General features: G+C 33.3%; 1 protein-coding gene and 1 long non-coding RNA gene across 2 annotated transcripts; one reads left to right on the top strand and one right to left on the bottom strand.

The window, feature by feature from the left end:
* The first annotated feature begins 2,519 nt into the window (after nucleotides 1–2,519).
* On the top strand, nucleotides 2,520–4,960 carry LOC121756112 (bifunctional UDP-glucose 4-epimerase and UDP-xylose 4-epimerase 1-like). The gene is made up of 9 exons (XM_042151573.1): nucleotides 2,520–2,852; nucleotides 2,927–2,976; nucleotides 3,213–3,348; nucleotides 3,565–3,666; nucleotides 3,768–3,995; nucleotides 4,236–4,317; nucleotides 4,396–4,478; nucleotides 4,555–4,646; nucleotides 4,739–4,960. The coding sequence occupies exons 1-9, from the start codon at nucleotides 2,655–2,657 to the stop codon at nucleotides 4,821–4,823; spliced, it is 1,056 nt and encodes a 351-aa protein (XP_042007507.1). The 5' UTR covers nucleotides 2,520–2,654; the 3' UTR covers nucleotides 4,824–4,960.
* Nucleotides 4,961–5,664: 704 nt separating this feature from the next.
* On the bottom strand, nucleotides 5,665–6,833 carry LOC121754107. The gene is made up of 3 exons (XR_006040542.1): nucleotides 6,657–6,833; nucleotides 6,371–6,537; nucleotides 5,665–6,206 (listed from the first exon to the last, which is right to left on the bottom strand). It is a non-coding gene; the product is annotated as an uncharacterized LOC121754107 (long non-coding RNA).
* Nucleotides 6,834–15,192: the final 8,359 nt, after the last annotated feature.

Below are 15,192 nucleotides of genomic sequence, written 5' to 3'. Positions count from 1 at the left end.
AAACGTAAAGAAACACATAAACATAAAGAGAAACCATGTTATAAATTATTTTTGAATTTCATCTTTAAAATCAATGTTTTAAAAACCGGACCGGACAGGCCAGTTCGACCGGTCAGACCGCGAACCGGTAGGTAGTCCGGTCCGGTTCACCCCTTTAAACCACCATTGCATTGAACCGCCGTGAATCGGTGGAACCGACCGGTCAGACCGGTTGGACCGTGAACCGGAAACCGGTTTTCTATTTTTTTTCAAAATTCTTTAAAATTTGTTGTTGGTAGAGGTTGAACTCATGACCTCTCTTCTAGTTAAGAAGACCACTACCACTCCACCACATGGGCTCATGGAACAATTTGAACATTAAATATTTTTATACATTAACCATTAATTTTATCTATAAAAACTAATAATTCATTTTAATTTTATTATTCTTTAATATAATTGTTAATTATAATATATATAATTATCATCCTTTATATTTTAATGATGCTCTACTTACCACCTATATTATTATTAGTACCATATAAAATTCATTATTTACTATAAATAAATTTTTTATATTACATACTTAATTTATATACCTAGCTATTGACATTAATGAATAATCTTATCTAAACTAATTAATAAGTACTTAATTCGTATTTAATTATATATTATTTTACGAAATAAATTTTCTTAAATTAATATAAACATTATCTATTTTAATACATGAAATATTAAATTTTTTATCTAGACTAACTAATATTAAATATATATATGTGAATATATTTACTAAATTTTAATATTATTTATATTTATACATCACTAATTATCTATAAGGTTTAATGTTTTGTGATATATTATTAATTGTAAATCATTTACTAAATTTAATATATTTTTATATATATTTGCAACAGTAAAATAGTTAGACCGGTGGTTCGACCGGTTGAACCGTGAACCAGTAACGTCGCCGGTTCGCTTGCCGGTCCGATTTTTAAAACATTGTTTAAAATCATGAAGTCGCAACTGCACCTTATAAACTTATTATAATCAAAATTCTAATTTAGAATATTATTATATGTCACGAAAATAACAACTGGAGTACATTATTATTAGTCGACAAAATTAATGATGAGGTGAGAGAGACGTAACGCCGAAATATGACGTGTAAGATAAGATACGGCAGACATTTAACAACCATCCCATGCAATGCATATGCTGTTTTGTGTTTTCTCTCTCCACCCATAATTTCTCGCCCAATCCATACACTCATCACAACTGGTTTTATTTACTTTTCCTAATTTACATTATAATGTACTACTATAAATTTTAGTAATAAAAATTACTCAACGTAGATTGGGATTTGAGGTTATTGATTTTATAGATTAGGAAGAATTCAAATTCCTTTTATAGATTAGGAAGAATTCAAATTCCTTACTTTGGCTGTGCATTAAATCTAGGTTGCATATTTTCAAAAGCAATAACTAAAACGAGCTACTTGTTTTTATAATGTAAGCGTACATGTTTGTGAAAATAACTTGTTACATATGTATAGAAAACTGATAGGCTACATGTAATACAGAAAAATGATAGGCTACATATAATATGTGCAATCACTTTCATTATTTATAATTATTTATTTAATTTTATATATTTCATTTTATTATAATAAATTAAAAATATTATTGATATTTTTAATTTTATGAAATTCATAAAATTAAAGTTCAATTTATTAGTTTTTTCTTTAATTTCAAATAAATATATGCTAAAACAATAAATAATGTTAAATGTACAACGGGGATGATGATCATATAAGCTAAAATTACACTACCACAATTTAGGAAATAAAAAAAAATTAAACAGTGTAATTAGACGGAATTTAACTAATACTCCCTCACTCAACTAAATTGTTTTGTAGAATCATTTTCTTTTTTTGACAAAAAACAAAACGTCTAATCTTTCTTATTTTATTCCATCATCTATTTTTTTCCTTCTTTTTCTTTTTATTTTTATTTAAATTCATTTTCTAATTCTTAATCTTCATGTTCAAATGTTTCATCGTAAGAACATCCACAGTAGGACGGACATCCCAATAGCCTAGCACTAGGACATTCCAAAAATATCTCCTGCCACGTCACTAGGACATCCAACTGCACAATAATAGCCTAGCACTAGGACTAACCAATAGTCAAGCACAATAATAACAAATTCACAAATACGGAATTAAAAATTCGACACGAATACAGACGGAGAAAGTGCAATAATAATTTCATTAAATAAAAAAAAATGCTCTCGTCCGTCGCCTGACCACAATAGCGGACGAGCGACCGGCTAACGCCTCCCCACCACGAACAACCTCTCGTCCGTCATCCATTCGCCGGCTCCAATAGTGGACGTCCGCGATGGACGAGCTGCTAGCTGGTCGCTTATCAGCCCGGACATCCGGATGCTCTAACTTACTATTTGGGACCCTGAGGGAGTAGTAAAAAAGTTTTACGGGGATTAACTTTGTCACTTAAAATAAATAAGAATCCATAGCATTCCGTGAAAAAGAGCGCAAGTTAGATTGTGTTCCGCTTTCTACTCAAAACTCTGACACTGACTCCTCATCCTATTTTGTATTTAAAATCCCAAAATCGGGAGCTTTGTTGATCTGATCACAATTGAGAAGCAGCAGAATGGTTTTGGGCAGGAAAGAATCGATTTTGGTGAGTGGTGGCGCGGGCTTCATCGGCACACACACCGTGCTGCAGCTGCTCAACGCCGGCTTCGCTGTCTCCGTCTTAGACAATCTCGACAACGCCGTCCAAGAATCCCTTGACAAAGTCAGGGAGCTGGTCGGCCCCCAACTCTCCAACAATCTCCATTTCCATTTGGTATATTCACTTTCATTAAAGCACTTCCGTTCTCATTGATGTTTTTGTGTTGATTGCATAATCTGCATATGCAGGGGGATATCACAAACCTGGATGATTTGGAGATATTGTTTTCTCAGACCAAGTAAATTTTCTTCTTTTTGGAAGGCTCTGCTTTTCTGTTCGTTATAAGATCATTTCCAATCTTACATTAAAACTTAAAATGAGATAGGTAATTAGCCTATTTTTAGGTTTACACTAAACTAATAAAAAAAATTCAATTTTATGAGTAAAAAAAGTATAATATAGAGAATATTCTTTTAAGTTTGAGTTTAGTGTAAATGGTTGGAGAGGCTATAACTCTTTAACTTTCTCTGATAGATTTGACGCAGTGATCCATTTTGCTGGGCTTAAAGCTGTTGGTGAGAGTGTTGCTAATCCCATGAGATATTTTGACAACAATTTGGTTGGATCTATTAATTTATACAAAGTCATGGCTAAATATAACTGTAAAAAGGTATGCTATGTTCCTCTACTAATCATATAAGCATTTTAATAGTATTAATTGTGATATAATGTCAACTTCAAGAATTACATGATTCATCACCATCTCTGATGTATTTTATCTAAGCAAAAGATTTGGTGATCTATCTCTCTTAATTAGAGTTATTTGGTTTGGTTTGGTGGATTAGATATAACTTAGTCTCATCATATATTGTTGCTTTGTGTGTAGTTGGTTTTCTCCTCGTCTGCAACAGTTTATGGTCAGCCTGATAAAATCCCTTGTGTTGAAGACTTTGAGTTGAAGGCTATGAACCCTTACGGTCGCACTAAGGTCTGTCCTCTTAAGACCACTTGTGATTTCAAGGTTGAGTCTCAAGAAAATGTTGTATCAGTGGAGACCTAAATTTAACATATTTCTTGTTTTCTCAATAGCTCTTTCTTGAAGAAATTGCTCGAGATCTGCACAAGGCAGACCAAAAATGGAGAATAATTTTGCTCAGATACTTCAACCCGGTTGGGGCCCACGAGAGCGGCATGCTTGGAGAGGACCCTAGAGGAATCCCCAACAATCTTATGCCTTATATAACACAAGTGGCTGTTGGTAGATTACCCGAGTTAAATGTTTATGGTCATGATTATCCCACACCTGATGGTAGCGCGGTATGTAGGCTAATCTGATGTTTTAAGCGATGTTAAGTGATTTTTTTCGTATGCAATTCGTAGAGTTCTTTTTTAGTACTACAAAAGACTCGAATACTTTAGAATACACGAGGAAGTTAAAGAACATGTTTAGGGTATTTGCAAAAGCTTGTAGAACTACATCTCTCCTTGTTTATTTTGAGCTTTTGTTGTATTTAATTCTATTCCAAGATACTATGTTTTCCAGTTTCTTCTTAGCAGATTCGCGACTACATCCATGTTATGGATTTGGCAGATGGCCACGTTGTTGCACTGGAGAAGCTTCTGCAACACAATGACATAGGTGAATACACTCGTTAATGGTATTAAATAGAGCAGCATATGCTTCACCTTATTGATTCGTCCAATTTTCATATTTGAGGTTGCGTTGCCTATAACTTGGGGACTGGTCGTGGCACATCCGTTCTTGAAATGGTGTCAGCTTTCGAGAAGGCATCAGGAAAGGTATGGTTTGGAAAACACGAAACTTGTATACGTGCTGAACTAGTTTATATACTTGGAACATTTTCATTTCTTACAGAAACTCCCTATTAAACTCTGTCCAAGACGACCGGGAGATGCAACAGCTGTTTATGCGTCAACATACAAGGCTGAGAGAGAGCTTGGTTGGAAGTAAGTATATATATACACTATATCGTTTCTGTTGAATATTCGCATATTCAATTTGCTAGCCGTTTTGATCTGTAATCCTATGTTGTTTTTAGGGCGAAGTATGGCATCGATGAAATGTGTAGAGACCAATGGAAGTGGGCAAGCCAGAATCCATGGGGATACCGATCGAAGCCTTGAGATCTGCTGCATACCGTTACGCGTCGTGCCTTGTGAAACAATATCCTACATTTTGCAACATAGTTCAATTTGTGGGGAAATCTTATTGTATTTTGGATGTTGAAAGTTAATAAGTAGTCATTCATTCCCTTGTTAAATGTCAGTGATAATATTATTGTAGTGTTCCCACAATTATGCATTTATAGGTTAAGTGCAGTGGTTGATTATAGAATAAATATGGTTATAACAAACAAATTTAACTAACTAGGTTTTCTCCACATGGGGAAGTGAAGCCTTGAGAGAAGTTGTGCAAAATTCAATCAAACAGTTGCAAAACAACCTCAACAGTTAAAGTCGTGCTGCTTAATATCTGCTTCAATTCCTCTCCTTCACAATGGCAACACCTTGAAGATTTCATTTTGACATTGTAAAAGATTTTTTTTATATATTCAAAACTTGGTGACTAATGAATGAAATTTTATTTGTAATAACTTATAGTGTATGTATTTATTTGTAAAAACTTGTTGACTAATGGCTTCTAAAGGACAAAGACAACATAAAGAAAATAATAAAGAGAAGAAAAAAAGTTATTGGATAAGATAAGGATGGTTATTCTATAAAATGGAAATAGATAGGGATGCAAGTGTTGGTGTTGAACAAGAATATGATAAAGGTATTGGCCAAGTTATATAGTAATGTAAGCTTTTTAAATGGCAAAGCTTGCTATTATGTCCACTTCATAATCGTGTCGAATCAAACACGATTAAGAATCAATGTACTAGAACAAGAGCACCATTATTCATAGTAGAAGCATTCAACAAAAGGTGTAGCTTTTTGGTTGTTCCTAATCATTTTTAAAACATAAAAAAATCAGTGCTCTTAAACAAGAACAGCATAAAAACATTCACAAAGATGAAGCTCTGTGGTTGTTCTTAACCATCACGAAACACAAGCTCCCAACTTCTTAACTTGATACCATTGTATCCTCATAATGCACACTCCAACAAGAAAGAAATTCCGCTTGCAATTCGACTAAATTATACACATCATTTTAGATAAACAACAATTCTAATAAACTACTCTTCCATAAATTTCTTACCTCTACACAACATTCAACTAGCAAAAATAGGCCTCCAGAGATTGTTGAGCACAAATCCCTGAAATTACTCCACAATATTCTTGTTTAACAATCTAAAACTGACGAGGTTCGCTTCAAACTGCCGCTGCCCCTCCCTCTTTTCTTCCGCACGCCTCAATTTTGCCAAGTTGCCCTTCATTTTTAATTTCAGTGACGATCCCCAGCCAACCTTTTGTCAAGAAGAATCACATTCTCAAAGCGGCTTTTAACGAACCCCCACTTTTTCTTCAAACCGAACCTCGACTTTTGGAAATTCCAGGCCTACGCTGCAAAGGACACAAGTAGAATTTGGGAACTAGCAGAGAGAGCATTATAAAATCACCTCATTGTAAAATTACTATCTAAAATGTTCCACACAAAAACGGTATACTAAATTAACACAACCAAATTATCAAACACTTGGTATGCATAATTCTGAAGAAATCCTTACACATCAAATCTCTTCCTAACTCCTCTCAAAATACCCTCCATATCTTCATACACAACGGCAATCAGCTTATCCAAAACCTGCTTCTGTCATCACTGCCGATTCTACCAACATCCACCAACGCCAGCTCCCCAGCAGTGTTGCGATAGACGGCGGTTCGCGCGCGATCACTGCCGAATCAGTGTCACGTGGTTATGGGCATGTAGAAGTCAAATAGTGGTGGGAGGGAGGGCAAATTAGGCATAAAGCTACAAATCAGATAGTCGAAGAAGTAGAGAAAAAACTATACCTGCTTTTGTCTCGGATGGTGGAATGCCTCAGTCGCCGAATCTAATCTCAAAACCAGCAAGATCCGGGATTTTTCTACCGGATTCACCGACAAATTCGAGTTCTACCAAAAGGAGAAGAAGGTTGAAGAAGAGGGCCTTTTATTGGCTCTTATGAGGGCAACCAATCATGCCCATATAAAAAAAATAAACTGTCTCAAAATATATAAAAAAATATGATTAATCTACTACTTGCGGATACTTGCTCTATCCGCGAATCTCATTTTTCATTTTGGTCCGTCCACGAATAGAAGCCTCGGTTCACTATTACTATAAATGGTAAAAATATCTCACATTCCACCAACTCATTCCACTCACATATATTTTAAAACTAATATATACAAGCGAAGCCTATATTCCACTAACTATGTTCCACTCATTTTTCTTAACATTTTTTAAAACATGTGTCAGAATGAAATGAGACTTCTATTTGCGGACGGATGGAGTATTAAAAAGCTTACATTAGTATATAATTTATCAACAATGAGGGAAAAAAGTTGAGATGCTCGAAATTGGAAAGGTAATAACATTTTAACAAAGCTAAGAGCACTCACAATGGTGAGCACAAGCTCACAGTCCGTCCTTGCCGCTGGCAAGGACGAGCTTGTCCACCGCTGCGCCTTGCCGCTGGCACGGACATGCTCTATGCATAGAGCACGTCCGTGCCAGTGAGCAGGGCGACGTGGCGTGTTTCTATTGGCAGTTGGCATTTTCTTTTTTTCTTTTTCTAAAAAAAATCGAAAATAATACCAAAAATTAAAAAATATATATTTTCGGATTCCCAAAAATATAGTCGTTTTATTACCGTTTTTTTGAAATTTTTTGAAATTTTTTTAAAAAAAATTAATCCCAAAACCATCTATAAATACACACATTCATCATCCATTTGGACGAAATTCAGTCACTTATGAATTTAATTATGTAATTTTTAATTTTTAGGATTTTAATTACGTACTTTTTAAATTTTAGGATTTTAATTATTTACTTTTAATTTTTATGATTTTAATTATGTAATTTTAAATTTTATTGTAATTTGTAATATTATTTCGGGTATTTTTAATGTATTTAAATTTTGTGGAAATGTTTTTATTTAAATTGAATCATGGAATGGTGGGACTCTTGTGCTCGTCCTTGCGGAAGAGCACAGATGTGGGTGTTGTGCTCCTGCCTAAGAGCAGACAGAAAATGTAACATCCCAGAATTTTGTGACTTTTATTTAATAAGTTGATTTGAAATTTCAATTATGAAATTTCTTTGTTTCTATGTGATTAAGTGAATTATGTGAAATAATTCTCGTGGGTGATAGGGAATGAAGTATTTGATACTTTTATATTTATATTTTAATTCGGGGAAAATCAATTTAAATAAGATCATGCATCTTGTTCTAGCCAAATAAAGTAGCTATTGTCGGCCCCTCCAATTATTGGAAGGTTTATTCTTTCTTGGATTTAATTAATTGTTTTGGGATATTCATCCAAATTAAATCCAAATCAAATTATCCCTAAATTGTGCTACATGAGATTCGAACTCTAACCTATTATTTTTTTTTGTAAGTTTCGAATATTCTCTATTTTAATTAGGAGGATGAATTAGTTTCTTTGATTTAATTGGTACCTTGTTGATTTCCTTTAGCTATTTTTTTTAAATCCAATTAAATCTTGCCACATTTTATTCCCCCACCCAATTAAATTAAGAGTTGAATTATTTCCTTGCGGCGAGTTAAGCAAATTTTCGCCCCCTCCCTCAGTATTTCATACTTGGAGATTTAATTTATTTTGTTCCCTTGTTTATGGAATGTTCATTGTTTATTTCCTAAATTGTGAATCTATTCCTCTCCAAGTAAATACCAAATAAATTCCTTATTGAATTTCTAGCCATAATTTTCGAAACCTTGCCTTCTTTTTATTTGTGGGTTTTTATTTATTGGTGTTGATTTGTAGAAGTATATGAGAGAAGGGAGACTTTCTTGTTTGATAGGAAAATATGGCTCCTCTTATTCCACACACCATGAAACTACATGTTACATACATATGTATAGTGGTTAATGGATAAGGTAATCCTTACCTCTAATACCAAGCTTATCTATAATTAAATTCATCCCTATCTCTAAATTCATCCCTATCTCTAATATAAACCCTAGCCCCCATTCTCCCTCACTCCACACGTTTTTTTTCCCCTCCCTCTCTACAATCTCTCCAAAAATCCTCCACTCAATTCTTGTTTCTTGCATCAATTGGAGTGGATTTTCAAGAGTTACCGTTCGTTTTTCTTGATTCAAAAAGGTATAACTAAGATTTTCTTCTCATCTCCTTCATTGAACCATGTTCTTGATCCCTACATGCATATAGTAGTGTAGGAATCATAGATCGCAAAATTAATCGGTGGGAAAGTGAGTTTGCGTGAGAACTTTGATAGTTATGCGATTTTTGAATGAGTTTATGTAGAGATTGTTTTGAATCCTTGGTGAATGATGTAAGTTTATGTGCAAACATGTTTATAAGAGTCTTATCAAGCATGATTGTGTGTTATAAGCATGAGAATTTGTGGTTGGATGATTGGGAAAGAAACTCTAATTTCGAAATTTTGAGTCTGAAATTTGTGACGTTCGAACAGTATTTCCTGATGTGTGATTGTCCTATCAAACGGTCTAATTTTGATATGAAAATTTTACTGAATAAATTTCAAGGTGATTTCTGTGTCTCGTATAAATTTCAGCCCTTTTTGTTGAAAAATGAATTTTTGAAAAATGTTTGAAGTCGACTGCGCAATTCTGCCAGTAACGTGTTTTCTCGACCAGAAGGTTTCGAAATCTTTTTGACCGACCAAATGATCTCCGTTTGATGTGATTCTTGAACTAGATGAAAATTTGAAGTGTCTTCTGAGTCTTGTAAAATTTTCAGCCTTATTGGACATTGTATGAATTTATGGTGAATTTTTCAAACGAACTGCGCAATGCTGCCCGAATCTTTATGTTCCAACCAGAGTGTTGTATTAATGTTTTGACTGACCAAATGATATTATTTCGGTGTGAAATTTTAACTGGTTGAACTTGAATGTGTCTACTGTGTTGTGACCAAATTTTAGCTTCATATGAGGTCGGATGGATTTTTAGTGATATTTACAAAACGGTCGCGCAGTTCTGCCAGTTTTATGCCTTAATAAAATAGTGCTTATTTTCAAGATTTATGGTGTTATATGATGCATGTATGTCCAAGGAGTGTGTTTATTGGTGTGGTTAGGTGTTGCACTTTGAAATATGTTATGGTGTGTTTTTCCCTCTTGTGTTGAACATTGGGTTGGGTAAATTGAGAAAAACGATGAGAGAGGAACGATAGGACATGCATAGGAAAAAAAAATGAGTTTATGGAAGGCTGACTTATGTTGTGATGTTGGCAAGGATTATTGTGTGTACGTGAGCTCGAGGAACGAGGGTTGCCTTAAATGGATATTGAATGGTTTAAGTAAACGAGGTGAGCTTTCTTATACTAAAAAAATACGAATCGTATTTTATGAAAACTTGAACACATGTTCGTGATTTTTAAAGATGTTGTCTTGCCATAAATGTTTTTGTGTATGATGCATATCTGTTTGGCTAAGGCCAAGTGAATTATGAATGATGATATAAGTCGAATTCGGGTCCCAGTGAGGGTGGTGTCCCCGCTCGGACTAGTGTACACAAGCTACCTCTGTCATGATGGGCAGAGCAGGTGACCGAGGAAGGTGGCCACCTTCCCGGCACAAGGATACCTCTGACATGTTGGGCAGAGAAGGTGACCGTGGAAAGTGGCCACCTTCCCGGCACATGTATGTAAGGTGACCGTGTGAGAACACCATCTCAACGGCACAATGTGATCAGATATGGCTAAGTACAGGAAAAAGGGACTGCAGTCCAATGTGATATTTTTAGTAAGCTCGGGTCTTTTCAACAACACCCCGAGTGTTACTATGATGATGGCTTGACAATATGTTCAAATGTATATGTGTAATTTTCGGCAATGTGTTCACTGAGTACTTTTTGTACTCAGCCCTGCATATATTTCTAAATGTGCAGGTTGAGCAGCGAAGTGGTGGAGGAAGTGCTATTGAGACAAGACATTTAATTCAGTCAGATTTTGACTCTCGGAGGTTCATGTCTTCATACATGGAACCGCGTTCATTTGCTTCCGTTGTGCATCTTAAAATACTCAGGTCTAATTTTGTTCAAAACACTGATTTTATTTCAAGCAATTCCCATTTGTTTCGAGCTATGGTCGATTTTTGTTTTCCCCTTTCTTCCCCGTTTCTTTAATCCTCCCCTAGTCGCGATCAACCGTGTTTTCTATCCTTAGAAAATGCGGTCGTGACAGAAAAAGTGAGGCCGGGCCTACAACTATGCTCGTCGGCAAGAGCACGGTTGTGGATGCTCTAATTTTAATATTGGCTGGCTTTGTGGCTTTGTGTAACGTAATTACCATTCGATGTCCGATCATTGTCGAAAAGTGGGTTTTGGCCTCCATCAAGCTTGAATGGAGAAATTGGAAGCATTATTTAAAAATAAGATATTAGGCCGACGTACCTATTGAGCATTTAATACATAAGATGAATAATAGAATTTTTGAAGAACAATGAATCAAACTTTTGCTTATTGGAGAACACAAAGGTATATTTAATATCTCCATAAAATAATCATTTCATTTAAGCTATGAATTCACTTATCTTTTTTATTTTGCTATTAGAGTACAAGAATGAGAAACCAAAATTTGAACGAAAAAGATAATGAATCAAAAAATAGTAAAAACATAATCTGCGCAAGTGAAAGCCAAATTGGTAGTATTTTCTTTATTATATACATATTTAATTTTAATATTGTTTTTACAATATATTAGTAATCTAACAATATTTATGTACATAGATAAAAGAACAAGGACGATATCCAACTGGTTTCAATATTTAGTTCGTATTTTGTTTCTTTGAATGACACATACAATTTTACTTGAGATAGCATCAAACAAAACATAAACTAAATAGTTGAACACAAGTTAAGCATTGTCCTTGTTCCTTCGTCTATGAAAATGTACATTGTTAGGTTACTAATATATTGTAAAATATAATTATTAAATTAAATATATAACAAAGAAATATTGCCAATTTGGCTTTAACTTGCACAAATCATTTTTTTCCTATTTTTTGATTCATTAACTTTTTCGCTCAAATTTTTTATTTTCTCTTAGTTGTATTCTAATATCAATCACGGAGATATGTGAGTTCATAACTTCAATAAAATGATGGTTTTGTGGAGATATAAAAATTTTACCATTGCATCCGCTTCTCCAATAAACAAGAAGTTTGATCCATTAATTTTCAGAAAGTCTATCATCCATGACATGTATATAAAGTTCAATACATTCGTCGGCCAAATATCTTGTTTATAAAATAATGCTTTCAATTTCTCTATTTAAGCCCGATGGAGCCAAAATTCACTTTTTGACAATGATAGCAACATTATATCAGAACTACATTAGGAATAGCCAGACAATATTATAAATACATATATATTAAAAAAGATAAACAAAAGCATGATATAGGTAAGACTTTTAGTCTTCATTTCAATAATGTTAGCTCCAACTGCACTGTGTCGAAGCATAAAAAGAATAAAATAAAAGTATATTACTAAAAACTTATATAAATTGTCACAGTGTTTGATTGCTCGTACCTTAATATTCTACTTGTTCGACACAACAGAGATATCGTCATTCGCCAACAATTGATGGCTATGGTATGAATATGTGACCATGTTCAAAGTTTCTTGATGTATATTTTTACGATTTTAGTCTAAAATATTAATTTTTAAATTATTGCATCATAAACAAATAAAAATGCTCCAGATTTAGTCTATTTTGGACAAAGCCGTCAATTATTGATGGTCAATGCCAATTAAAATGTTTTGACTGAATTAACACCTTCTTAAAATATTTAATTTATCAAAAATGAAAAAATATATTATTCACCAAGCCAGGCTTCTTAACCGGGCTCGACCGGGGTGAGCCGAGGCTCCTAAGAAGCAACTGTTTGACGGTGTCGATCAGCTCCTCCGTCAGATTCTTCTGCGTCACCAGATTCTTGAAATTCCACCAGAGCCGATTTGGCGCTTCTTTGCTCCCAAATATAACAGTCACCGCTAAATCGGCACATGAATTTCTGTCGGAATTTCAAGAATCTAGTGCCGCCGAAGAATCCGACGGAGGAGCTGATCGCCGCCGTCAAACAGCTGCTTCTGAGGAGCCTCGACTTGCCCTAGTCCAGTCAGGTGAAGAAGCCTGGCTTGGTGAATAATACTCCATCCGTCCCTCAAGAATATGCACTCTTTCCTTTTAGTCCGTCCCACAAGAATATGCACTTTCTAATTTTGGAAAGTTTTTTCTCTCTAATGAGGTGGAACCTATTCTCCACTGACAATACTTTATTTACTTTTTCTCTCTACCTCTCTCTAACTTTACCAATTTTACATTAAAACTCGTGTCGACTCCAAAGTGCATATTCGTTGAGGACGGAGGGATTATATTTTATTTTTTGATAAATTAAATATTTTAAGAAGGTGTTAGTTCAGTCAAAATATGTAATATGTTTAATTGGCGACAGTCCAAAATGAACTATTTTCATCTGTTCAAAATACAATAATTCAAAAGATAATGTTTTAGATCAAATTAATTATTATAAATTACGTTACCTATTCAGTCTTAGTTGTGCAATCTATATATCATTATAAAATTATTATAAATTACGTTACCTATATTACGTTACCTATTCAGTCTTAGTTGTGCAATCTATATATCATTATAAAATTATTATAAATTACGTTACCTATCCAGTCTTAGTTGTGCAATCTATATATCATTATAAAATCATGTTGAAATAAATAAAAAAATTTTACAAGCACAATTCTAAGTCCATTTTTCTAGAATAATCAGTTTACCGTCATTTTTATTGATCATGGGCATTTATTATTCAATTAATATTTTAAGACATACGCCCTTCGTTCTTAAAAAAATATTATTTTAGACGTCTATTAAAATTAGACTAGTTTCTATGGAATGTTTTAAATATTTAAATTCTAGTATTAATAATGTTACCTTGCAATCAACTAATATTACTCACGTTTCCACTATCTCTTACTTTATTAATTTTATATTAAAATTCATGTCATACAGTATTTTTGAGTAACAAAGAGAGTATTTAGTTCGTTTAGTAAACGAACATTTTTTTATGTTGCACTCGTCCTTTAAAAGCATAATAGCATACGTGAGAGTACCTGACTTAAGCTTAGCAAACATACACGATAAGTTATTACAAATAAAATGTCATTCTAAACAAATAGATAACCAAATTTTATAGAATCTTGAGACTAACCCATTGCCAATAGCATCCAAAAATAACAAAATAAGTCAGCATTCACTTTTGTAAGACAACTCATGTCAAACAAGAATATTTGATGTTCATCATTCTTAATATCTAGCTCAAACTTTTTCATAAGCGAATCAAACACAGTTCTCAAAAAATCAAATAGTATATTTTAAATGACTAATTTTTATGACAATATTCCTTCCATTTCATACAAAATGATCACCTTACTTTTCATGTTTGCCCTAAGCAAGATTATCACTTTTTAATTCTTGAATATAACCTTCTCTTTTATCTCATTTCATTAAAATATTTAACTAATTTTTTTCTTACTTTACTTCATTCAACAACTCCACCTCAAATATCATACCACTAAAAAAAAGTGAGTCTAAGGGAAAAGCATATTTAAAATATCTATTTAATTTTAAAATAATACATTTCCAATTATAAAAGAAAATTATATTACATTAATTTATTCATTTCTTTAATATAATAGAATTGACTATAGCATCATCTTAAACTTGTAAAAACACACAGTATTTCTTAATGAAATTATAAAAATGACCAAACAAGCATTCAAAGATTGATCACCTGCTTCATAAAAATCTCAAAAATTTAAACACTTAAAACTAACCTATACTACTAAAACATAATGTATTACTATTAATAATGTAGTACATAAAATAGAGAATTTGTCAAATAAACTTAGTATATTAAATAAAGGCAAAACAAATCATTAAAACTGCTATAATAAACCACATAAAAAATTAAGCAGAAATAAATATAGATGGTGGCGTGCATAATAAAGAGATTTTGTCAATATAATTTATCCCTCCTAAATTGCAAAAGTATAATATACCTGGATTCAAATTTTATTTGTTGCTATTTAAACTGAGGTCGCCGGCGTGCAACCCTGCTCCTATTGGAGGTTGTTTGGTGTGGCGGTGGAGGTGGCGGTGGCGGCGATTCTACAACTACAAGGAAATGGTGGATTAGATAGTCTTTACTCTTTTTTTATAGAGGTTTAATTATATTTAAACTAGGGTTTAGCTTTCGGAATTAAATCATTTCCCAAATCTTATTTTCAATCTTATTTCCTTATATAAATTTCTTACGTACTTA

The sequence above is a fragment of the Salvia splendens genome, chromosome 11, assembly GCF_004379255.2.
Source record: "Salvia splendens isolate huo1 chromosome 11, SspV2, whole genome shotgun sequence".
Taxonomy (NCBI): Eukaryota; Viridiplantae; Streptophyta; class Magnoliopsida; order Lamiales; family Lamiaceae; genus Salvia; species Salvia splendens.
Note: the sequence above shows the minus strand (reverse complement) of the source record. Positions and strands in the feature narration are given on the sequence as shown.